At 34.1% G+C, this 25,553-nt stretch overlaps 2 protein-coding genes across 4 annotated transcripts; both read left to right on the forward strand.

Moving 5' to 3' along the window:
- The first annotated feature begins 705 nt into the window (after positions 1 to 705).
- Positions 706 to 8,963, forward strand: LOC133883097 (uncharacterized). Of its 2 annotated transcripts, none has more exons than XM_062322303.1 (9): positions 706 to 1,847; positions 2,455 to 2,607; positions 2,854 to 2,895; positions 3,103 to 3,183; positions 3,283 to 3,402; positions 5,567 to 5,671; positions 5,767 to 5,945; positions 6,067 to 6,237; positions 8,562 to 8,963. In XM_062322303.1, exons 1-7 carry the CDS (start codon positions 726 to 728, stop codon positions 5,827 to 5,829), a joined length of 1,686 nt encoding a protein of 561 aa, XP_062178287.1. In that variant the 5' UTR covers positions 706 to 725; the 3' UTR covers positions 5,830 to 5,945; positions 6,067 to 6,237; positions 8,562 to 8,963. The 2 variants fall into 2 exon arrangements, with proteins under 2 accessions (XP_062178287.1, XP_062178288.1); XM_062322304.1 differs by having other exon boundaries at positions 6,090 to 6,237.
- A 7,349-nt stretch (positions 8,964 to 16,312) lies between these two features.
- On the forward strand, positions 16,313 to 25,129 carry LOC133851932 (uncharacterized). 2 transcript variants are annotated; one of them, XM_062288561.1, is made up of 11 exons: positions 16,313 to 16,483; positions 18,318 to 18,487; positions 19,448 to 20,129; positions 20,239 to 20,323; positions 20,934 to 21,021; positions 21,886 to 22,070; positions 22,986 to 23,118; positions 23,619 to 23,755; positions 23,928 to 24,002; positions 24,638 to 24,757; positions 24,889 to 25,129. In XM_062288561.1, the coding sequence occupies exons 1-11, from the start codon at positions 16,344 to 16,346 to the stop codon at positions 24,985 to 24,987; spliced, it is 1,914 nt and encodes a 637-aa protein (XP_062144545.1). In that variant the 5' UTR covers positions 16,313 to 16,343; the 3' UTR covers positions 24,988 to 25,129. The 2 variants fall into 2 exon arrangements, with proteins under 2 accessions (XP_062144545.1, XP_062144546.1); XM_062288562.1 differs by lacking the exon at positions 16,313 to 16,483 and adding an exon at positions 16,578 to 16,728.
- The last annotated feature ends 424 nt before the right edge of the window (positions 25,130 to 25,553 follow it).

A 25,553-nucleotide genomic window follows, 5' to 3' on the forward strand; every position in this document is an offset into this window, starting at 1 on the left:
ACTTCCATTCTTACCAAGCTTATCAAAAGATAAGCTTTTATCTTGTAAAGTCTATTAAAGGACTAACTCTTTATTGCTATAAATGAAGATCACTGACCTACGGTTTAGATAGACAGAAACATCAAACAATCATAAACTCTATATGGTACCAGAGCTAATTAAGACAAATGTCTATGGCCACTCCCCCTCCCATCTCCGAAACTACTTCTTCTCAAACAGTGCCTCTTGTTTCCCACTCACTTCAAATCTAAATAGATTAATCTTTATCGGATGATAAAGATTTATATAGTCTAATACACACAACAAGTTCTAAATGAGGTGGCTATATTTGGCAAATCATTCTATTTTTTTCATAAAAAGTCAACTAAAAAACATTATATTTTTTATATCACATCAATAAATTTTTAACAACTTTTTTTACTTTTTATATCATATCATTTACTTTATAACAATTTTTTTTTTTTTAATTTTTTCATACAAAAATTTTAAAATTTATTTATACTTTATATCACCTTTTATTACTATTTAGAAAAAAAAAATAAAAAAATCCAATTGTTTATCAAACACACCGGGCGTTACTCAAAGAAAGCCGACTTTCTCGCCGTTATAACTATAAAGTTGCCACTATAACATTTTAACAAGAAGTTGGAACCTTCATAACCTTCTGGGAGCATTTATATTCCTGTTAAAATTCGTATAATATTACCTTCTAAGCGCGACATTCGATGAGCTTGATCCAGAACCAAGACATGGGCACTAGTCTTCCAGCTTCACCAACATCGTCTTCGTCCTCCTCCCTCTTTGCAGCCGTAGACATGGGCACCAACTCCTTCAAGCTCCTCATTGTCAATGCCGACAGATCTGGCAAATTCCTCACCCTCAGCCACCTCAAAGAGTCCATCCTCCTCGGCCTCAGCTCCACCCCAACAACCCCATTTGCCCTTCAAACCCTCCAAGGCTTCCAAGCAATCTTATCCTCTCACCATGTCATTCGCAGCCATACTCGCTGTGTTGCCACTGCAGCAACACGTGAGGCAGCTAATAGAAATGAGTTTGTTCGGTGTGTCAAGGAAAAGACTGGTCTTGAAGTTGAGGTGTTGTCTGGTGAGGAGGAAGCCAGACTTGTGTACCTGGGTGTGCTTCAATTCCTGCCAGTTTTTGGGAAATCGGTGTTGGTTATAGATATTGGTGGCGGGTCTACTGAGTTTGTTGTTGGGAAGGGAGGGAAAGTTAGTTTTGGGGCTTCATTGAAGTTGGGGCACGTGAGTTTGACTGAAAAGTTTGTGAAACATGGCCTTGTTGGGCAAATGAGGGAGTATGTTAGATTGGTTATACGAGAATCTGGGGTGGTAGAGAAAATCAAGGAGTGTGGGTTTGAGATGGTAGTTGGGTGTTCTGGTACGGTTCGTGCAATTGAGAAGGCTGTGTTTTGTGGGTACGCTAAAAGTGATGTGTTTGGGAATGATAATGTGGTTTTGTTTGGGGAGTGCAAGAGGGATTGGACTTGGGGGTTTACTAGAGGGGAATTGAGGGGTTTGGTTGAGAGGATATGTGAGGGAGGGGAGGAAGAGAAGGTGAGGAGAGAGGGAATGTTTAAGAGCCGGTCGGAGTTTATTGTGGCGGGGGCGGTGTTGTTGGAGGAAATATTTGAGGTGATTGGGATTGCGGAAATGGAGGTTTCTGGATATGCATTGGGGGAGGGTGTTATTGCTGAGAGTTTAGCAAAGGTGTATGGTGGCTATGATTTGAATGCCAATGGAAGGTGGAGGTCTGTTGTGTGGCTTACTACAAGGTTTAATAGCAAGAAGAGGATGAGAGCTGCTGCTCAGTGTGCTGGGATTGCAAAGGTATATTGAACTTCTTGGTTTTGATTCATTTTTGTTGGAGTGCAAAAGTGCCGCTCTTGGACGGTTCTTAGAACATGCCTTGCAGGGTGCGATTTTGAATGCCATAAAAGGCTATGGCTTCCCTCATTGAACACCAATTAGTTTTCAGATGAGATGATCAAAAGACCCGATCCATCAAATGATATTAGAGCCAAGGTCATGGATGCGAGTCGTGGGAGCGTCATGTTGAGGTGCATCAGTGCCGCTCTACTCACATGGATGGCTCTTAGAACATGCCTTATGGGGTGTGATTTCGAATGTCATAAAAGGCTTTTACTTTCCTCACTGAACACCAATTGGCTTTCAGATGAGATGGTCAAGAGGCCCAATCCAACAATTTTGATGTTACTTGCTGAAATTTCATGTTATACCTGGTTTAATAGACTGTATGATTGTATTCACATTGCAGTGATTGCGATGTACAATGTAATTTTTCTATCAATTAGGATTTAATTTCCAATTCAAGAAGCTGAGCCTAATGAGAACCAAAACATCTGCCTTCAATATGTTTCTTCATGCACATTATGACAAAGGTTTCCTATGACTTCTGATTTAATGGTTGTTACAGGAGATTTTTGAAGGCTTAAGAAAATATGAAGAGGTTGCTGCCTCCTTGGATGAGAAGGAATTTGAATATCTTGAAGCTGCCTGTTTGCTTCACAATATTGGCCTTTTCACTGGCAAAAAGGGTTACCATAAGCAGACTTATCGTATAATCATGGTATCTGTTTTCATTCTTTGTCTAGTTATGTGTTCCATGATTGAATGCTTTTATATAATCCAAGATATCTTGAATATATGCAAAATGTTAGGCTATACATGACTATTGAAGTGCGATATGCTTTATGTTCGTTAAAAGTTGGAAAGAAAAAATTCCATCATCTCTAGAACTTTTCGGTATCTTTGGTTGCATAAATAAAACATTCTTCCGTTTCTTAATCTTTGATCCTGTCGATCTTTTCTATAGGATGGTGGTCATCTTCATGGTTATAGTACTGAGGAGGTCAAGGTATGCCATCCATCTACTAATTCTGCTCCGTTCTTAATGATTAGTATTATAAATTTGCTCTCTGCTACCCCTGGGGCCTTGGTTCAGGTGGTTAGGGGTGGGATTGGAACTTGGAATAGTTCTATGTTCTAAAATTCTTGTCCAGTTAGGTGTGTCCATAAGGTATAAGTAGACCCTTACGCTGGTTATGATTTGCTACATCTGCAGTTAATAGCGTTACTCACAAGACATCACCGGAAGAAATTTCCAAAATCTGATCATGCTTCTTTAAAGGAATTCTCTAAAGAAGTAGCTTACTCTATACCATATGTATTCCATTAATTTATTAGTTATATGGAGAACTGTTCTACATTAACTTATACCTATTTTCTTCTCTGTTATTTTCAGGAAAAGCAGAAATTCCGATCTCTTTGTGCAATTGTACGTGTTTCTGTAGCATTGCAGCAGCATCAATGCGTAAACATTCAAAAAATGGCTTTTTCACATTCTCATGGAGGTTTCAAACTGGTATATGTCAATCTTTGGATTTGCTAGATACTCAATCTGCTTTGTTGCCTCATCAATTTTTATTTTTTTATTTGTTCAAAAGGAAAGATAAAAACACAAGAGTAGAAAATGATGTCTTTACGTTCATGGAGGGCACAGTAACTAGTCCGGGAAAAGAGAAATTAAAACTATCCCAAAACAAATATTGGCCTATATACAAGAGGCTCTTAGAGTAAAAGTCATAGCAGATTTCTTGTGAAACACCGCACTAAGCCAACCCATTGGTCACAAGATTGACTTCTCTATATAGCAAAAAGATGTTTGGATATTAGGGATATTTGCTGCCTTGTACAAACTATCATGGAGTAACACCCTTAGAGCTCTGGTCTTGATGCTCTTCCCCAGGAAGGCACGGAGCCAAATTTCAGATACAGACTCTAAAGAAAGGTGAGAGAGGTTCAATTGATTTTCAAATTCCAACCCTTTCCTTAGAGCCCAAAACTCAGCTGTATCTTTTGTTATGATGCCCAAATTAAGAGTAAAAGCCATCACAAAATTTTAATGACTATCTCTGAGGATGCCCACATCTCCTGCTTTACATGTGTTACCTTTACATACTCCATCAGTATTCAACTTGAAAAAAGGGGGAGGAGGAGGGGACCAGTGCACTTGTTAGATAAGGTTGTTGTGAACATTATGTTGAGGCAATGGGTTTTTAGTGTCATTATGTATTGCTATTATTTGAAATATTTAGTGAGACTGATAGATTGATTGCATAATAAAGCTTGATTGTTTGCAAGCCAAATGACTCGATACAAGAATGGGAATATTAATATGATTCTATAGTACTGGTGCTGAATCATAGGAGTTGATCTTTAGGAAAGTGTTTAAGTTAAAGAAAGAGTAAGGTAATATTCAGATGCAAGTGGAGGGATATTGAACTTTGGCCATATCTTTGTACAAGACAGGCAAGAGCCAAAAACATGATTAGTCTTTTACTGGGTAATTGCATAAGGAACAAGCTGGCGAAGGAATAATGTTTTTAACAGCCAAAGTTTTCCTAACTGGAAGTTTATTGTGAGTTAGCAGCCATAGGAAGTGTTTTATCTTTGGAAGTGTGTATACTTTCCAAATAGAAGGCATCCACAGGAGGTGATGGCCTATGAAGTTGTGACATTTTGAGGAAGGAGCCACTCATAGGCTGTTTTAACTGAAAAATCCCCTGTTTTTGAATGGCTCTTGAAGAGTTTGATCAGGAGGATTGTGAGGGAACAGGAATTGATTTATCGTTTCCTAGATATGATTTGAAAAATGGCATGTTCCATATTAGCGGGTGAAGAAATTCTTGGTGAAGTCCATCTTGTTCGCCGGAAGTTTTTGATATTCTTGGATAGACATTATGCTTCATCAATTTTATGGTGCATGTGTGTGCGTGGGTGCAAGTATATGTGTATCATGTATTTACTCTAGGAATCAGTGGACCACCTTCTTCTTCATTGCGTTGTGGCTTCTGCTCTGTGAAATTCTCCCTTTACTCGATTTGGTATGTCTTGGGTTATGCCTAGAAGAGTTATCGAATTGTTTGCCTGTTAGTGGAATTCTAGAAGGCCGATGAGTGTTGCAATTTGGAAGATGGTTCCAATTTGCATTTTTGTGTGTGTTTGGAATCAAAGAAATCTTAGGTGTTTCGAGGACTTGGAGAGTTTCATGGAGGATATTTTAACTTCATTCTTTCATACTCTATATATTTGGACGGTGGCTTTTTTATCCCTCTCTGTCTCTTAGTTTTGTTGATTTCCTTGTTCATTTTTCTCTTCTTAGTTAGGTGTTTCCTTTTGTATACTTCCGGTGTACTTAGGGGGCACCTTACACTTTCTATAAGACTAGATTTACTTATAAAAACAAAAATGTATTCACTCTTATATATTCACAACCAGAGACTGGTAACCAGAGTATTTCATCAGTTCTGGGTCTGCCAACATCTTTGATCTGACCCTGCCATAGAATTACCAGAGTAGTGCATTAGCTTAGATGAATCAGGCATGTATTGCAAAACCATTTTCCTGAAACAGACTTCCCATTATGTGCTAGAGACTCATTCTCGCTGCAAGTTCAACAACCATTATTGATTATGATGTCAAATATGTTCTGTATTCTTAATATGATAATTAGTTTTTGTCTACAGGAAAGCAGTGTTCTAAATGATCAAAATCTGCTGCCTACTACCATACAACCTTTAATTGGGGACAGTTTTCCAGAAGTAAGGCAAGAGTTAGAAAACTTTAAAAAGGTAAATTTTCTTGTGTTCCTTTTTATAATTTTGTTCGTTAATTTGAGTTAAATTGTAAAGTTTATTTCTGTAACCATCTATTTTAATATGTTTAGGTATTTCAACAAGAATTGTCAGTAGTAGTTCATTCAAGCACTTCAGAATCATCGCAGCCATAAGAATACTTGTGCAGGAGGCATCCATTACTCTCAATCTGCTGCTAAAGATGATACAACCTATATAGGGGATCCCATTGATGGTTCAATGTTTTCGTCTTAAAAATAAGCTGTAGTTGGTATGTAGGACCTATTTTTCTTCATGTGATGCAATTATTATGGTTGATTTGATGACATTGATAGTTATTCATGTTTTATGATATTGTGATAGTACACTGCATCTTAATTTAAATTATGCAGACTTTTGAACTATGGAAGAATAGTTTTGTTGCTAGTAGGAGCACTTCAGTGGACCCTGGGCAGAGAGAGATATTGGGAACAAATATCAGCATCAACTGGGTTTGTGGCCCAAGTGGCGTGGATTAAGTGAAAGAAAGCATGAACTTAAAAAATTGAAGACATAATGCACGTGTGAGTATTTATTTTAGACTCCTGAACATGCAACATAATTGTAGCTGCTTTGGTCTTCTTTTAATTGCCAAGAAACATGGAACTTCGTGTCTTTTGAATATATGATACATTTCATTTGAATTCTGAGGTAGGGAACTTTTTCCTCAAGGGCTCAAACTAAGCCAAATAATTTTGTTTGGCATAGCCGCATAGGCTGCGTTTGTTAATAGTTTTTAGAGGATGCCTTTTGTTTTTTGTTTGAAAAAGTGTTATAATGTGATATAAATGTTAAAGTAGTTGTGAATGTTTTGGATTGTTTGTTAATGATTTTGTTTTGAAAAGAGAAAACAAAAGAGAAAAGGAAAAAGGAAAAAGTGTTATAAAACAAAGTCAAAGTGTGAGAGCTTTTTCTACGTTATCTAAGTAGATCGAGCAGAGCTCTAGAGATGGGGAATCAGGATGCGGAAAGCACATCACTTAAATGAAAAACAATAATTTTTGTTGATTTTTGCATATTGCAAGGACAGCTTTACAGCTTATGTTTATCATTAACTTTACATCAATGTGTTAAGCATTTCAATTGGCATAATTTTATCCCTGCCGGGAGTTAAAATTCTGCATCAACTAAAAGCTGCTGATTTTAAAACAAACATAAATATGATGTTTAACTCTGATTTGTATCCTTGGAACCACTTTCGAAGGAATTGCTTCTTTTTTTTGGCTATTGGCATCAAAAGCATCAAGTGGTCTTTGGATTGGATTATGCTAGATTGGATTATAGCATATAGATGTTTGGGAAAAATGCCAAATCAGTCATTGTGATTGCACCAATTTGAAATAAGCTCCCTAGGGTTTAAAAAGTGACTTAAAACTCCTTGTAGTAAGCATAAATGGCAAATAAGTCTTTACCTTGAACTTTTGTTTGAGATTTTGACAAAAATAGTCAGAGGGCAACATGAGCACCAATAATAATATGACATATGTTCCTTATAATAAAAATATAGAAAAAAAAAATATAAATATTAAAAAAGAAAAAGAAAAAGAAAAGAACTCTTATGGAGGTGGTTGTACCACCCCCAGATGAGCCAGAAGGGGTGACCAAACCACACCTAGTTATGGACTTCATAGTTTACCTTCTAGTTGAGTAAAATTTCTGCAATGCATATGTATGTGTTAGTATTGTTTAAGTAAGAAAAATGGGGGAAATCAAGGTCTGTCCAGGAGATAAATCCTGGACAGCTTTGCATCTAAAGGAATAGGGATTTTCTAAACGAGAGAGAGGGGGAGCAAGGCTATCCAAAAGATACAATTTTGGGCAGCATTGTTCTTTTCTAAAATTCTAGAAAGTCTTGAATTTAAGAACTTCTCTAAATGTGTTATGTGATGGATTGTAAGGTTAAGGTAAAAAGGGGGAAGTTGCAAGCTTTCAGCATCAGGTAAGTAAACACTGTAAAAACTCCTGACGCACATGAAAAATAATTTTTCTTCTAAATTATTTTCTTTTGAAACAAGGTCGGGAAATCTTATAACTTTGCTATGTATATGCATGTTTAAAAATTTATTCCAACTTCTTCCTTCCGTATTTAAATATCATGAAATCTTTAATGCCATGCCAATTTCAGGTATCATGATATCTTAAATACTATGACTTTAGAAAATACCATGTTATTTTAGAAATGCTATGATGCCATGAACATGATTGCAATTATTCATGAAAATGTACATGCAATTTATGTACGCATGACTACTATGAACTCAGAAAATGCTCAATGTATGTTATGCGATGAAAATAGCATGTGCACCATATTTTGAGTTTAACCCCGTGGTATCATTATGACATGAATATGATTATGCACCGTATCAGAATACATGACATGTATGATTTGCGGATAGCACAGCAAACCACACAACACAATGTGGGCTATTAGCGAATGTACATTTATGGTGACTGTCTTTTGCTCAGCCATGATCCATCAATTAGGGAAGATCTCACTGTAGTCAGCTCTCCTGAGGCCACAGGATTGAGCTCATGAGGTCCTTCAGGACATGCCAATATGTGCCGCTCATGGTTTAAGAAAGTACAGAAATGGCCCCTGGGGTAAAATAAGTTTCAATAAGAAATATTTTTCTAAAATATATATACGTATATGAAAGGAAGTCTTAAATGCTTTAAAGTTCTTGCTTTATAATTAGATTACTGTCTCTACGAATTTGTCTCATGATTTACTAATATCATTTGGACACAGAATTTTTAGCTAATGTTTTACCATATGATTTATCTCATGTTTATGTTCACTTACTGAGTTGTGAAACTCACTCCTTTCTCTTATAAACCCCATTTACAGGCCCTGTGACCAATGGCACTTCTTATCATCATCCTCTTGTCCAGCGTCCCTCTAGGAGTCGCCTGGATTGATGATCCAGAGATTCGGCATTTCGATGAAGATGCCCGGGTGCACATTTGTTTTGATTAGTAGTGCTTAGCTGAAGATTACTCTTGAGATGTGTGTACGTTTGTTTCGATTAGTAGTGCTTAGCCGAAGATTACTCTTGAGATGTGTACAGCTTTTGGGATAGGCACTGTATAGTGAGGCCAAGGATCAAGATGGCGGAGACCCCTCTTGGGTAGCATAGTTCCTTTTCTTTTGGCCCTTAGATTTTTTTGATTATATGTTATGCAGTGTATTTGAATCTCCGGCCACTTTTGTAGTGCATATATATGATAAATATCAAGGTTTTAAGTATTATTTTGTTCTCTCTTTTTTTCTTTTTTCTTTTTTTACTACAAAAACAGATATTGCGTTTTGCAATTTGCAGAAGAGAAATGGGATTAGAGTACTTCTCAAGTTACTTGTATCAACAGTTGAAAGTAAAATAAAGATAAAAACAAAGGATTTAGAAAGTGATCAAATGTTGTGGATAATGCTGAATTAATTGGTCGCATTGGTAGCACCTCAGATCTGTAGAATCAAGATTTAAGCAATTTTTTTTTTTTTTTTTTAATAATAACTGATCCAAAAGTGAATTGTCATTATTATTAGCTTAATAAATTAATATATTAGTGTAATATATAGCATTATTTATTCGAAAAATCCAAATGCAGTCTAATGAGAAGGATATCCCGAATTATATGGTCTTGTAATCAATGATGAACCTACTGCCCTAGAATTAGAATTTCGTAGTATTAGCAAAAGTTATTTCAACGTTGCTTTCACATCTCCTTTCTATCATCTGATGAGTCCCATCACATCTCCAATCAATTATTATCAAAAAAAAAAAAAAAAATTTGAATCTCAGCATCAACATCAACATCATGGGTGGACACAAGTATGTATAGTAGTAGTCGTAAGTGGGGGTTAGTGATCTCTTGGCATATTTGTCCTATTTTCTTGTTCCAAATAAATACAAGGGCTTGGACCAACAAGATTGATCGACTGTTGCCTACTTCTGGCAAAAGGATAACATCAAGTACACAGGCCCGATTGGTTATCTAATCCAAAAGTTTGGTCAAAGGTTATGATCATTTCAAAAAATCTAATCATGCCCACCATTCGTCGGACAATGGCAGTGGTTTCCATTCATCCTGTTGCATTCAGAAGAAGATAAAGGTAAGGGTACGTTCTTAATGGGTTTTGGGGTAATTTTTTTTTTTTAAAAAAAATTATTTAAAAAGATGTTCTTGTGTAATATAAAGGTGAAAACTTTTCTTTAAGAGGTGTTTTATGGTGTGATCCTCATTTGACTACATATTTTTTATAGAGTTTGCTTGATTGCTTGCTTGTTTTTAAAAGCTCAAACCAAACAGATGTAAAGCTCTACTTGTAAAAATTGAAGAAAAAATGAAAAAAAAAAAGAGGTGAAGGATTTGTTTTGTCAAACTATTCTTAGAACAATGGAATGATATAATTTATAAAAAGTATTTTGTGTTTTGAGAAGTGTTTTATGTTTTAAGTTGTTTGTTAATGTTTTTGTTTGTTTTTTTTTTTAAAAAAAAAAAAAGGCAAATTTTTTTCTTTTTTAACAAACATAGCTGAGTTTGGATCCATTGTGTCTGTGTTTTCTTTTTGTGGTGAGGGTAAAATCAAATTCGTTGACCTTTTTGAGATTATGACTCCGTTTGTTCCTTTTTTTCTTCTTCTTTAAAACGATATTTTAATGCGATAAAGAAATAATATAAATACATTTCATTTTTCAAATTTACCATTAAATTTATGGGATCCACATTGGGTCCTACAAATTCAATACTGAATTTAAAACTTGATAATATAAAGATATGTAACAGATGTATAAGAGATGTATATATATATTTCTCTATAACGATAAAAGCACGCACCATGGAACGATCATTGTCTTGATCATTATTTGAACACAACCAATCAAAATGAATCACTCCTTAAGCACAACCTAAAGTGCCATGCCTTTAATTTTAAAGTACATGAAATTGTCATTTGAAAGCCCCTATTACCATAATGGACCTCTGACCCAAGTGGCCCCTGATTTTCTATATTTCTATGATGAATCCTCTTACCCCAAAAGAAGTATGATTTAACAACTTATTTCTTTACTATATATAGATAGGAAGTTGGGACAATGATGTGAGCATTTTAGAAATGCATACTTCACTTCACCTAACCTTTTGGCTAACCTCAACTCTAATATATATATATATATATATATATATATATATATATATATATAATTAATGCATCCCTGACTAAGCAAATTGGATAAGTTTACCCAATTTTGGCAAAACATTGCATAAACTAATGTGGTAAGTCATCCAATGATTGGTGTCTTGAGTAAAAATGGGCCAACTTTTAAAATCATTGTTTCGGACCAAATCTTACTCACCATTTTAATTATCCTAATAATGCCAATCTCAACGTGAATGATTGGATCTCGTAGCTCGTCGATCTCACTCAAGGGCTCATCACCTCTAGGGCTGACTGTAACGATTCACCACCAATAACACAATATTGTCTGCTTTTGGCTCTCCCGAACCAGACTTTCCAGGAGGTCACCCATCCTAGGATTACTCTCGTAAAAGCACGCTTAATTGCGGAGTTCTGATAGGTTCATCACCATCACGGCTTTAAAACGCGTTGTGTCATAAATGGTGCATTTATACATATAAGCACATCCGCATTCCCAAGCGATGTGGGACGTCACACTGACTCTCTTCTCCTCCGTCTTTTGCAAGCACTACCTATTCTCATTATCACAAACCCTAATTTCTTTTATCTCTTCCTCAATTCTCTTGGAAACTGAATGAGAAATAGAAATTAGAATTCGATAGAGAGGGGGATAAAGTATTTGAGGAGCAATGGCCTTGGCAATGCAGTTAGGGTTCTTGTAGAAGATGTTAAGAGTTAATGAAATGGGGCGATAAAGAAGCAGTGGAACAACTTGTAATATAATGTCACCCAACGGAAAATGTTTATTTTAACGAACATTTTGTTTTTAAACTACTTATAAATTATTCTCTATTATCTATGAAAAAGTATATATAATCTCTTCAAACTATTATCTTATTTTTATTGTCCTTCTAAACAATTGTGTCAATCTCTCTCCCTAAATTATCGAAAAATGCCAATATCTCCTGTAATGACAAAAATATATTTCATAAAATTATTAATTTTTTTAAAAAAGAACTAAAAATTTATTTTCTCTTTTCTCCTTTTTTAATTTTTCGTTCTTTTTCCTTTTTTCCTTAATTTTTTAATTTGTTTTTTAAAAAGTTATTTTTTTTAGTTTTAGTTATTATTTTTTTTCAAATTTATAAGGACATTTTTGTCTTATTAAAAAAATTTATGGTCATTTTTGTCTTTTTGTTGGTCTTAGAAGGGACATTAACATGTTTTGATAATTTAAGGGGAGACATTGACACAATTGATAGTTTGAGGGGACATTGACAATTGAATGGTAATTTGAGGGGACTTTTTTTTCCAAAAATCTACTTTAAATCGAAAACATTTTCTTTAATATATTTCTAAACTATTTTCATACTGTCTTTTAGAAAATAAAATTCTTAACAAAATTATGTTCATCTTTATATAAAACAGAATAAATGTTTAAAAATTAATTATTTGTTTACTAATATTCCTATCATTTAAAAATAAAATGCTTACCTTAATACAATAGCTAGTAAATCGTTCGTGAATAAGACATTTTAGATTTGTAAAAATAAGCTTAGAGCATAGGTTCACCAAAGTAGCGATTTTTTTTTTTTTTTTGTAATAATAATAAAAAAAAAAAAAAAAAAAACTTGAACAGTAATAATCAAATTTGTGAGTACTGTTCATTCAAATGTATATAGAGCCAGAGAGCGTGTGTGATATGATTATTAGAGAAAGAATAAAAAAAAAAAAATTGAAAAAAAAATGAAATTGAATGATAAGAGTGAGTAACTAAAACGCTAAGAATGATATAAGTACTTAAAAAAAAAGTTGGTAACTAAAATTAAAAGAAGAAAGCAATTTTTTAATTAAAGTATAAAGTAATTTTTTTTTTTTTTTTTTTCTTCTTGTTGAAAGAAATAGAAAGTAAATTTGATAATGAATGCTATTAAGTAATTGCAGGTCCGGGAGGCCTTTAATAGAATGAAAAATGTTGGGTTCCACCGTTTCATGCACATCTTTTATTCATTTTATCTCTCACAAATTTAATAGTATATGAGATAATAATAATAATAATAACAATAAAATAGGGTGAGAAGCTGATTTTAGATTTCACTCCTTGTAAAACATATTTGAGATGAGGATTCCTTTTCATTTTCTACTTCTCGCTCCTATCATCTTTCTCATATTTTAGTTTTTTCTTTTGTTTATAGGTGTTCTTTAATCAGATCAGCAATTTTGACATCTCGACTATGTATCTGTCCATCTACCATCTTGTTGTGCCGTTCATCTCTTCCCTGGCCAGTTGTTGCTGTTTGTTGGTTGTATTTTTGCTTTAAATAATATTTTTCTTTTATTTAGATTTGCTCTCACGGGCGATCTATGAGATGAAGGTTAGTCATGTTTGATGGGTTATTTCTCACGGCCGATTTAAATAAAAATTTTAATGATATTTGTATACCCTTATCTTAGATTTAGTCAATTCGGAGTAAATCTGCTCTTTAACTATTTTTATATATGAATTAGCGAAAAATAAAAGTTATAGATAACACTTTATCGTAAAAATTTTATTTGTATTTATAATTATCCAACCTCGTAGCACCTGATATATGATCAATAGAATATTTAGATGTTTTGTAAAAAATAAATAATAAAATAAATCTTATAAAATAGATTTTTTTATTATCCGGACAGATATAGTACGATCAATCAAGGTGTCAGTTTTGTCACTTTGGAAAGAGCTCTTTAGTCGACACGTATCAGAATCACACGCAAAACTGCAGCCTAAAAAGTGAAAAAAAGGTTTTGTTACCTTTTTTGAAATAAAACGACGTAACACTTATAAAAATAAATAAATAAAACGACGTGATTGTCCTTTGATGCAATAACGGTGAAATTGACCTCTCAAAACCACCGAGGGACTCACGTGTCACGTCAAGTCAAAAGGACTACAAACAAGCCAAACTTTGAATACGAGCTCCTTCCCTAGTTCATGTCTCTGGCAGACTGGCACCAACCTATTTTGGAGCTGGATGAGGATTTTTTTATTTTTTTATTTTTTTAAAAAAATTATTAAATTTTTTATTAATAAGTTTGAATTTATGTAAAATTGAGATAATTTAAGAGAAAAGGAATCCAGTGCTCAGTTATACGAATAATCTAAAATGCAGGATTCATATGCTCGGAACAAGTGAAAAGTAGCCCTATAACCTACTTCTCTTATACGGCCCGAATTTTGAATGGTCTGAAATATAGATTTATAATGTATAATTTTGCTCTTCAATTTTGAGTGTTTGGGTTTGGAGTTGTGTCTATGAGTAATTGAATTTGGTATTTGTATGGTGATTTTGTTGCCATGTGTGCTGATTTTGGGGTAGCTGGGTACGAAGGATTCTATAGCTTCTTTTAATGTTTTTATGGTGTTTTTTTGTGCTACGTGACACTTTATATTTTTTAATAAAAATATAATAAGAGTATACAATCAAGCATTTCTCATTTCTTTATTAAAAACAGAGTATCATGTCAGTATAAAATGATCCTAAAAGAACAATAGAATGATTCTTGCTGGATACTCCAACCTTTATACAAAATATTTATATCTGACATATACTTTTTATTTATGGCATGAATCATGACCTCCGACTTACACACTATTTAATTTTATTAATAGAAAATACACCCGGTGTTATATAATTTTTTTTTTTAAAAAAAAAGAAAAAGAAAAAGAAAAGAAGAAGCCATTATTGGTTCTTCTCTAAAATAAATTGACATATCCAATATAAATTTGATGGCTGGAGAGTTTAAATTAGGGTCATGGGAGTGCATTTTGCCTTAATTACTTGCGCATCATATAGTAATTCTAAAACATATAATTTTGTCATTTTCTCCCCTTAATTAATTCGTGTTTTCGCAATTTTTCAAGAATCAAAATATGAATGGAAAAAAATATTAAAATTTGAGGTTTGTAATGATGCATCACTAGTATTAACTTCTGAATTTTGTGCATTTTTTCTTTTTAGTAATGCTATACACAACTACACGCGTTCATTCATTTATTTACACTCTTATACTTGCGGTCGTGGCTAAAATCATTATTGAGTTTACGACAGATTACTATTAAATTTTAATTAAATAATAATTTTAAAAACTATGTAAAAAAAGTGGGAATGAAAATGTGTGTCGTATTTCTCTTTTTCTCATTTGAAAAGAAAGAGCCTAGAAATAAATTTACATTGTCACTTTAACGTCTTCGATTAGAAAAGAAAAATATAGGCATAGATTAGTAGTGGATGGACTCACATGAGGAAAATAAGATAAGATATAAATTTACTACAATAATTGTTAAATGGGTTTTTATTTATTTATTATTTTATAGACTGAGTTTTCCTCTAAACTTGGTTGGAAGACCTTTCCCAACTCAGTTTATAAAAATTCACATGTCTCATTTTTAATAGTAAGGACAAAGTTGAAAAAACATTTATTAAAAAAGCATGTAATTCTTATATGTCTTTCAATTTATTAAAAAAAACACGTGCCTTTCACATTTAAGCCATAATTATGATATTATAGTTTAAATAATAAAGTTTGTTACAATAGAGGCAGGGGCAAGTCTATTGTTTTGTCCCAAATACATGGATTTTTACTATTAATATACCTATAGTCAAGAAGATTTTAAAAGGTAGGGAAGGGACATGGCCCTACTGGCCATCACCTGGTGTTCCACTGCCACATAAGTCTCCTGTTTTATGTTTTAATTTTTCAAGAGAACATATAATAACACATGTGATTAATTGTTATATTAAAGAAAAAAAGATTTTATCTCAAAAATTATAAATTTCTGGAAATTACATGAATGAAAATTATAATTTATAATTATGAGAATGAGTAAAATCTTCTAATTCTACTAAAAAATTCCTAAACTGAAATCTAAAGATCCATTGCTAAAAATTTAGAAATATTGCCCATTTTCATAGAACTTAAAATCTTATCACCCAAGATAGATAAAATAAAAATAAAATAAAATAACTCAATTAATCCTTGTGTTTTATACTGTTATCTAATTGTTCATCGCATTTTCAATTTTTTTTTAATTATTATTTCTATATATATATATATATATATATATATATATTTTATTTATTATGATGTAATTATAATTTTGAAATGGCTTCATTTTAAAATATATGTAGGGAATTAGGCCAAATGATCTATTTGGAACAAAATAATAAAATTAAAAACACAATAACGATTTGATAATGTTATAAAATACAGAGATTATAAAAATATCGGTTATTTCACCACTGAAAATCAAATTGGCGAATCAATCAAAATCAGAAGCCATCACCGTGAATTCAATGAAGATAATTAGGGTTTTTTTTTTTTTTTTTTGTAAGTAAAATAATTAGGCTTTGACAATCTCATATAGAGCCCAAAACTTAAAAGGACCAAATCAAATTATGGTCCTATCCTTATCTAATCCCCCAATGAACCAAAGCGTTCGAAAAGTCCAGAATGCCCTTCTGTTCCTCGACATGCTGCCCTCCCCAGCTTTCCCGGCGCACGTTAGCCTCGACCAGAGCGATACACAGAGCCTTCTGGAGAGAGAAAGAGAGAGGCAATTTCACCATCGTTGGAAAAGGATCAAAGATCCGGTGGGCCCGCGCGCACGTTAGCATTGCCTTTTCATTTATTTTTATGTGATATTATTGTTTATCATATAATCATATTTATTATTATTATTATTTTCGAAGGCCTTGTCCCTAGCTGAATCTATATATACAGAGCTCTGTATATATATATATATATATATATCATTGCTTTATAAATATAGCATTGCATCAGAGAGAGAGAGAGAGAGAGCGACATAGAGAAGCTTCGGATTCATTGAATTTGTTTGGTAAGTTTTTTTACTTATTTTTATTAGTACTTATTTATTGTTTGGTTCCTGGGAAAATTTGTGAAAAAGAAAAAATGGAAGTGGAAAAAGAAAATGTAGAAGTTGTTCTTTGCGTACAAAGTACGAGAAACTCAGCGCTTCTAAAGTTAATATTTTTTTTCTTTGGTACTCCGTTGTTTGGTAGCTAAGAAAATCTTAGTAAAAAAGATTTTTTTAGTTGAGTTTTGTTTCTAAGGTATAGAGGAACTCCGCAACCAAGCTAAATAATTGCATTGCAAAGACCTGAGGATGATGTCGTTAAAGATTTGTTTGACTTTTTTCTCATTGAAGTTTTCCCTACATTTTCTCAGGAACCAAACAGGCTAATAGCATGTAATTTGTGGTAAAAGGTTGAGATCTTTTTCTGAGATGCTTGATGAGTGCTTTGTAGTGACTCTGCTGTACAAGAGATGACTTTTATTCTCATTATTACATGCTTGTGCCGTTCGGGTGCTATTTGCGTAGCTGTTAATAAATAATCACCAACTGTTTTAGTTTATTGTCAGCTGTAGTTAATTTTTCCTTCTGTATTGCTTTATTTAGTTTAAAACCGTGGCTAGGTTCTAGTCCAATTTGTTGTTGTACTTTCTAGTCTATAATTGGAAAATAAGTTCCAACCTTGTTTGGTTCCCGAGAAAATGGAGGACAAAAGTAGTGTGAATGTTTGTATATATTTTGGCAATAGTAAGAAGGGATAATAGTTGCTATATTTTACATGTGTTTGTATGCGTGTGTTTGTTGTATTTAAAGAAAATTTTAGAGTCCTATGGTTTTTGTTGTTGGTTGTTGTTGTGGTGTGTATTTCTTTCAGTAAGACAAGTAGGTTTCACTCCAACTATTTGGTCTTTATTTGAGATTAAGGGCGTGCCATTTCATTGATCAATTTTATCCCAATTCATTGATCAATACCCTTTCACAGTTATAAAGGTTAAATCACATTATTCGAAAACACAACTATGGTTATTGTGGAGCAATCAAGAGACGTCCATTGTTGGTTTATTTTTAGTGATTGGGGGAGTTGGAAGATATTGAAGAGTAGAGAATTGAGACAGAATAACGAACCTGGCAGTAGCATTGCTCACCTATATAACATATGCATATTCTGCTGTAAGCCATAACTTAGATGATTTGTACAGGACTAAAGTTACCATGAATTTTACTTCTGGAATAAAACTCAAATGACGACTTTCTAAGCATTAATCCTGTTTAACCAGGTTCTGGAGCTATCTGCATACAGATTCCTGTTTTACTTACCTTAGTTCTGAATGTCTTTCACTTTTTATTGTATAAGCAACTTATTTTTTTTCTCTTGGAACGTTCATTTTACTTCTTAATTGATAGTATTGAACCGTGTTCCTAGGCTTTGAAGATTGAGTTTTTAGATAGACTGGATTTGTTAACTTTCTGTAGAATGATCTAGAGGGCAGTAGTTGTTGGTTGGAGTTGCTGTATTAAATTTATGGCAGTGAAGTAATTAAGTAATTAATATGGATCCTTCATTTTACGTGTTAGTTTGTTACCCTCAAATTAACTTTTCATTCTGTTTCTAGGGTCACTACTGATTTTTCTGGCATGGGTTTGGAGGAAAGAGTTGCAGGCCTACCCAACAAAAAAGACAAAACTGACCAAACAGGGACTATATGTGTGCATGCTTTTTCGGATCTATCCTACATTTCTCCAGTGGTATTCTTATACCTCCTGAAAGAATGTTATATTCATGGTATGCTTTTTCTCCCAATCACTAATCACATTTGGTAGTTTATCTGCCTTGGATTCCTATTTACTCCCTCTACTTTTATCTTCTTCTTCTTCTTTCTTCCCTTTTTTTTTTTTGTCAAATGTTGGAAGTACATGCATTGAGCTTCTCACCTTAACTGCCCATTTGGATGGGCAGTACTGGAGGGCATAAAATGGGAAGGGGATGGTGGCCATCATTACCTTGTTTGGGAGACATTTTTAAAGGAAAAGAAAGGAATGGAATGGAGCCCATTCCCTCCTAAGCCTTCCATATGAAGGTGGGCTGGAATGCTTGGTTACCTTTATTAAATGATGTGGAATCACCTTTTTTTTTTGTTTACATCCCTTTATAAATTCCCAAACACACTGGAAGGAGAACACCCAACCCATTCTTTTATTCTGTTCCATTCCATCTTAATTCATTCTTTCCTTTCCATTCCTTCCCTTTATGAACTCCAAACACACTGTGAGCATTGGTTCTTAAGCTATTGTAGTGTGTGCTGCAAGATGGCCAGTTACTCATTGTCTGATCATTGCAAATTTCATCCTACATGGATGCTAATTGTGTCATAAAGTTGTTAATGGAATGGTTTTAATATTTTCCCCAGATATTTATTATGCAAGCTATATTTACAGAAGTGAGGGGTAGTCAGATGCTTAGTCTTGTTATTGGACTTAATTTTCGTTATATGCTATACCAGCCTCACTTGAGGCTGAATTTTAACAAGTCACTGCAGTATTCTCCAGATATTGCTGGTTCTCCCGTTATTTCTAGGAAAAATTAACTCTACATTGCATATTAATCTTGACATTCATTTTGAGACCTTGCTAGGCTGGCTTTCTATTGATTCTTCTTTGATAACTTTTTTCTAGTTTGCTTTGTGAGTATTTATTTTTCATGCTTCCTGTTGCATTTTTGTTTGTCATTGAATGCATTTTGTAGGAACATGTAAGGCAACTAAGAAGTTCCAAGCTCTTCAACAACAAGTTTATCAAGTACTACATAATGATCCCCAACCTGGGCCAGCTACATTTGTTATTCAATGTCTCTATGTCTTGCCTATATTTGGATTATATTGTGAAGGGTTCAGTCATCTAATAGTATCTTCTCTACGACGTTACCTAAAATTAGCAACCAACCCAGTAGACTCCCTGGAAGCAAAAGCCCTAGCTGCTCGGTTATTTCTTGATATTGTTGGGGGATTTGCCAACTATGATGAGAGAATTGTTGTCAAGATACTTGAAGTTTTTGATGTCAAATTGACTGACATTGAGAAAGTCATGTGCCAAGTAAAGGAAAACAATGATTGTTGTCGTGATGTAGCAAAAACATTTGTTGAGAAATACATTTTTGAATTGATAGAATCCCAGTCGTACATGACAGCGGTCTCTCTATTAGAGCAGTTTTCCATACGCCAGTCTGGACAGTCTTTTCTCGTTAGTATGATACAGAACAAAGATTTCAAAGCAGCAGAAAAGTGGGCAATATTTATGGGGAAGCAAATGTTGTGTGTACTTGTTCAGGAGTACATTGACAGGAATATGCTAAAGCATGCGTATGATATTATAAAGAAAAACAATCTGCGCGAGGAATTTCCTGATGTATATCATAAGTGTAAAGAAGGGTATATTTCAACTTTCTCTTGGTCAAATTCTGTTTGTAGGTTTTTGGTGCCTTTAGTCCCACCCTTTCCCTAGAATATGAACATTAAGAATATTCCATCAACATTGCAGCTCACTAAAGAAGCTAGCAGAAAAAGGATGTTGGGAAGTTGCTGAGGCAAAGACAAACAGTGATAGACAACTTCTTGAATATTTGGTTAGTAACTTTTGACACGAGTAATTATCACAGTTATAAACCTATATTACATCTAGCTGAGAACTGTGTCAAAACTTTACCTGGATCACAGGTGATGAGATCTATAAAAGTTGTAGAATTATTTGTTTGGAGCAATAGTTATGTTTTTTCGTTTTTGAAATGTTCCATTTTTTGTGTTATTTTCTTAGTATTTAGGGAAAACTTCGCTTAACCCCCACGAAGTTCCATCACTTTGGCAATCTCTCTCCCAAAGTTCAAAAACTCTCAATTTAGTATATCGAACTTTCAATTTTTCGCAATCTCAAGGTTTGTGGTTAAATCAGACAGTCAAATGGTATACCCCTTTAAATTTTATAAAATTACAGAATTACCCTTAAATTATTATTATTACTATTATTTTTTAAAAAAATTGGGGGTATTTTTGAATTTTTTACTCCTCCGTCAGGATTTAATGGAAAATCTTAATGGAGGGGTGAGAGTTTTTAAACTTTGGGGGGGGGGGGGGGGGGGGGGGGGGTGGGAGATTGCAAAATTGATAAAAGTTTAGGGGGTTTAAGTGAATTTTCCCCTAGTATTTATGTATAAATACTAATTCTACTATATTTTAAAGGTTTATTTAGCAATGGAAGCTGGTTACTCGGAGAAGGTTGATGAACTGTGTGATCGATACTCCCTTAAAGGTTTTCTGGATGCCAAAGGTATGCTATGTATATTCTATTTTCCCTAGTCATTGCTGTCTTATACTTGGGCTGGCTGCAATTTCATTTGTGCCATCAACATTGGATGGAGATTAGCCTCTCTTAGATCCGCCACAATTATTTCTTCACACTTTGCCTCAGCCAATGATGCAGCTTTTGGGCTTCTTCTTCTTGTTTCTCACTGTTACAACTTTATATCTTCTTCCTAGCATTGCATTAACTGGTTTTTATTGCACCTGAATGCACCAAACATAAGCTTTTCTCCTCGTCTGTTGTTATATTGCCTCTAACTTTTCATGCTCGCATACACAAACGCTTAACACTTGCACAAATTCAAGCTAGGATACTTCTTTTCCCCATTTGGCTTTCTTTTGAGAAAAATCCTTGTGTTTTTGCATCTCCTTATTACTTTGAACCATAGATCCTTGAATAATCAAACCTGCTCTCTCCTACCCTCACATTCAAGAAAAAGACAAACACAAGCTGGCTCAAAGCTCTAGTTGAGCTTTTGATTATGTCTTTAACCTTACATATTTATCCTTAATTATATGCCTCTAACCTTACATATTTATAAATCCTTACATCTTTTTGTTATCATCGAATTATGTCTTTAACCTTTCATTGTTGACTCACTTAAAAAAGTCTTCCTTATCATTCTTTCCGGAGATGCCTAATATACTCTGTTCTAGCAAAAGCTCTTATCCATCTTAACATATTTATCTTGAATTCTCCACTTAATTTACTAGATGTTCAATCATTTGACTTCTGAAATATAAGTTGCAAATATGAACAATGCATGTTGATTTGCTTGGTTGCTGACTTTAGACAAACAGACCCTCATATTTACTGTTTGACGTTTTATAGTGCCTGAGGCAAGTCTTCTACAGAGTCGCTATCTGCATCTTAATGAATTGGTTGTAGAAGACATCATTTGGGTTGATGAAGTCGACGGTTTGCAAAATGCAACATGCCATATTGAGGGATGTAAAGTTGTGGGTGTCGATTGTGAATGGAAGCCCAATTATGAAAAAGGCAGCAAACCAAACAAGGTAATCAGATTGATAGATATATGTTGTCATTTTACTATACTATAATTCTATTAGATAAAAGAAAAAGGGGCATGTTTGAAAAATCATTGAGTTGCTTTATTGCAAGTGTTCACAGATCCCAATGCATTTTGCATTCCAATTACCTGTAGTATTAGATGCATTTACATTTCGTCATATTTGTTTTGGACCTCAAATGTTAGTAGTTCCTTCTTTTTTTTCCTTAAACTATAGCAAATGATTTTAGCTCTTCTGTATCTTAGAAATGTTTATTGGTGTATTTACTTAAGTTAGGGACTTACGGTGGAGGACCGCTTTTTCTTTAGTTTGAGTCTTGCATTGAATTTTTGTTACTTCTCCAATACACTCTGATATTGAGCAGAAACCCAGTTTAATTATGTTATCTCTTCCAAGTGAATGACAGTTAGTTTTGGAATCAAATGTAACAGAAAGTGGAAGCCAGAAACTCAACGATAATTGTTTCTACTATTGCGTAGCAGTGGAGTTGGAAATCTGTTAGTATTGATGTCGTAGCTCCTGGGACAAATTGGGTTTGATGTGATAATTGAAACTGTATTAGTGTTGGCTAGCTTATTGTTTAAGGTTCATGGTTAGAAAAATATTAAAAAATGATGAATAAAAAAGAGTAATTTTGATGTGAAGGACAAGGGGTCTCTTTACCCTAATTCTTTGTGGAGCAATATTTTTGAATGACAAACATGACCTTGCTTGGTGGGAGATACATATTAGAATGGTACATCTATTGGTATCATCCGCAATCTGACAGATAGTTATAATGTTTGTCACTAGCAAACTATTGTTCTTGGGAATTATGATATTTAGATAATCCCTTCTCTGTTAATTCTGCATTTTTTTGGTTCCTTTTGTTAATAAAAATGACGTTGTTCCATGTTTCAGGTTTCTATCATGCAGATTGCTTCTGAAAAGATGGTTTTCATCTTTGATCTGATAAAGTTATTTGAAGATGTGCCTGACGTTTTAGACAACTGTCTGACTCGCATGTTGCAGTCCCCTAGAATTCTAAAACTTGGTATGAGAAACCTAAATGCATAAGTTCGGGTAGAATGACTTTTGAAGCTTTGTAAAAATGTCTATCTTCCAAAGGAGTCTATCTATGACTTCTTAAACCTTATAATTAAAGAATGACCTTTATGCAGGGAGAAGGAAGTCCTTAACTACGTGATTGGACAAATTCTCCCCCATCTGTTGTGGGTCAAGGACTCCTCATTACCCTTCTTCGAACTCCGATTTGCATTGTTCACAGAAAACCGCATATGGTTTAGTAAATGGTGCTCTTTCTGCAGGGACAGAAGGAAATCCTTGTATTACTTGCGATGTTCTACATTTTTTTATATTGACCTTGTATTACCTGTTAGGTGATAGGTGTTTCTGTCAGATGTGGGTCTAGACCGCTTTAGGTTTTTTATATTTATGGTGTGGTTGGAAATTTCATCCCTACTAGCATATCTTGGGCTTGTTTTGTCAACATTTACATGAACATGGCTACTTTGTGATCTGTGTACCTTGTAGGCTATAACTTTCAGTGTGATATAAAGCAACTGGCTCATTCATACGGAGAGTTGGAGTGTTTCAAGCAGTATGAAATGTTACTGGACGTTCAGAATGTGTTTAAAGAACCTCGAGGTGGTCTGTCTGGGCTTGCAAAGGTAAGTTAAGGATGAATTGTTTTATCTCCTGCAATTTCTTGTAGACTCTATGTTATCTATACTACTGTTCTCTTATGTCTCTCTCTCTCTCTCATGATTTGCTATTGGCATTACTTTCAAATAAGTACGCAATCATTAGACTTAAATCACTTGGTGAATATTACCATCTTAGAAAATATTGGGAGCTGGTTTGAACAAGACAAGACGGAATAGCAACTGGGAGCAACGACCTTTGACCCAGAATCAGGTAAATGCATTCTGTTTTCTTCATTACACCGTAACTTCCTACAACTTCATCAGGAAAATTGTTCTTTTTTTGTGATAAGTAATCGAATTATCATTGAGTGTGAAAAGCGCTACTCAAGTATACAGAAGAAAACACTTAGGTAGGAGAGAAAAGAACAAGAAAATTGTGAAAACTAAGCTCTGAAGTTAAGAAAAATTTATACAAAAGCCTACTCCAACTAGAGGAAGCTAAGAGCTCTCATTTCTTATCAACTTTCAATCATCATGTATATTCATGTTTGCGGTCAAATGTCTGATCTTGTGTGATAAGTGTATTACATTTAATAGATATTTCTATGAGGAACTATATATATAGTATGAACACCATTTAATTAAGTAAAGAGCTCTTGTACATCATATACATCTCTGATGAAGTGGACTGGTCCAAGAACAAATTGAAGCTGCCTTCTTAAGTTTGTAGATTAGAATATAGCAAAGAAAAGGTTTTGCACATATTCCATGCGAGAATATTTTGTTAGAATTCTTTGAACCTGAGGTTCTTGGTTCTTTTTTGAGATATGGCCATATGGGAGTTGGGAAAATTGGGTCTAGTGTGTCTATGAAAGAACTTAAACTAAAGCAATACATTGCGTGCAGCTAGAATATGCTGCTCTGGATGCTGCTGTACTTGTTCACATATTCCACCACATTCGCGGTCATGCTCAACCTGCTACTGCCCCCGAGGGGCATGACAAAATTGAGTGGAAATCCTACATTGTAAGTACAGCTTGTCTCTTGTTTTATCAAAGCTTAATATTTGCAGAGGATTTGTGTGTACACTGTTCAGAAATAGTTGCAGGAATGGGTTTTCTTTTGTTTGAACTTTTGTATATGTTGGATAATGACAGGTCAACCATATGGACAAAATCACGAAGTCCAAAAAGGAAGCCAAAAATAAAAAGAAGCTGAAAGCAGCTCAGGCCAAGAAGCATTGTCAATCAATTTAGTGCCGCGTTACATTATCTTCATCCCCAATGAAGGCCGTAGTCATCTGTAAATATTCTTATGTAGTTGAAGAAGATGCTGCCAGTTAAAGCTGTTGATGTATATATTCTTTCATGTTTAGTGGTAATTATCTTTTCTCATGAACTACTAGCTATTGTCGATATGTTCTCATAAATTGACACCCTTACTAAAAGATAGCATCGAACTACCATTTACAAACTAAAAAAAAAAAAAAAAATTTCCATTCCGTTTATATTCAATTTTTAGATGTTAAATTTTGTTTAAAGACAAAAATACCTTTAAACAATAATTTAATAAAAAATATCAAAGTTAATATATATATATATATATATATATTTTTTTTTTTTTAAAAAAAAAAGAAAAAGAAAGAAAGACCGGCAGTCACTCCCTTTTGGGGGAGGGGGGTGTGGCTCGCCGCTACCTTGGAACCTGGGGGTGGCTTGAAGGCCACCCCTGGGTTGCATCCAGAGGCCACCCCAGAGCAAGCTTGGGAGGTGGCTTGTCTGAACCTAGGGTGGCTGCACGACCACCTCTAGGTTCTTCTAGG

Source organism: Alnus glutinosa, chromosome 12 (genome assembly GCF_958979055.1).
Source record: "Alnus glutinosa chromosome 12, dhAlnGlut1.1, whole genome shotgun sequence".
Classification (NCBI taxonomy): domain Eukaryota; kingdom Viridiplantae; phylum Streptophyta; class Magnoliopsida; order Fagales; family Betulaceae; genus Alnus; species Alnus glutinosa.

Coding starts and splice junctions, on each gene's coding strand:
- LOC133851932 (XM_062288561.1), top strand. CDS start 16,344: ATGCCCTTCTGTTCCTCGACATGCTGCCCTCCCCAGCTTTCCCGGCGC. Junction 16,484..18,317: donor GGAAAAGGATCAAAGATCCG/GTGGGCCCGCGC, acceptor TTCTGTTTCTAG/GGTCACTACTGATTTTTCTG. Junction 20,324..20,933: donor GACAACTTCTTGAATATTTG/GTTAGTAACTTT, acceptor TATATTTTAAAG/GTTTATTTAGCAATGGAAGC.
- LOC133883097 (XM_062322303.1), top strand. CDS start 726: ATGAGCTTGATCCAGAACCAAGACATGGGCACTAGTCTTCCAGCTTCA. Junction 2,608..2,853: donor AGACTTATCGTATAATCATG/GTATCTGTTTTC, acceptor TCTTTTCTATAG/GATGGTGGTCATCTTCATGG. Junction 2,896..3,102: donor ATAGTACTGAGGAGGTCAAG/GTATGCCATCCA, acceptor CTACATCTGCAG/TTAATAGCGTTACTCACAAG.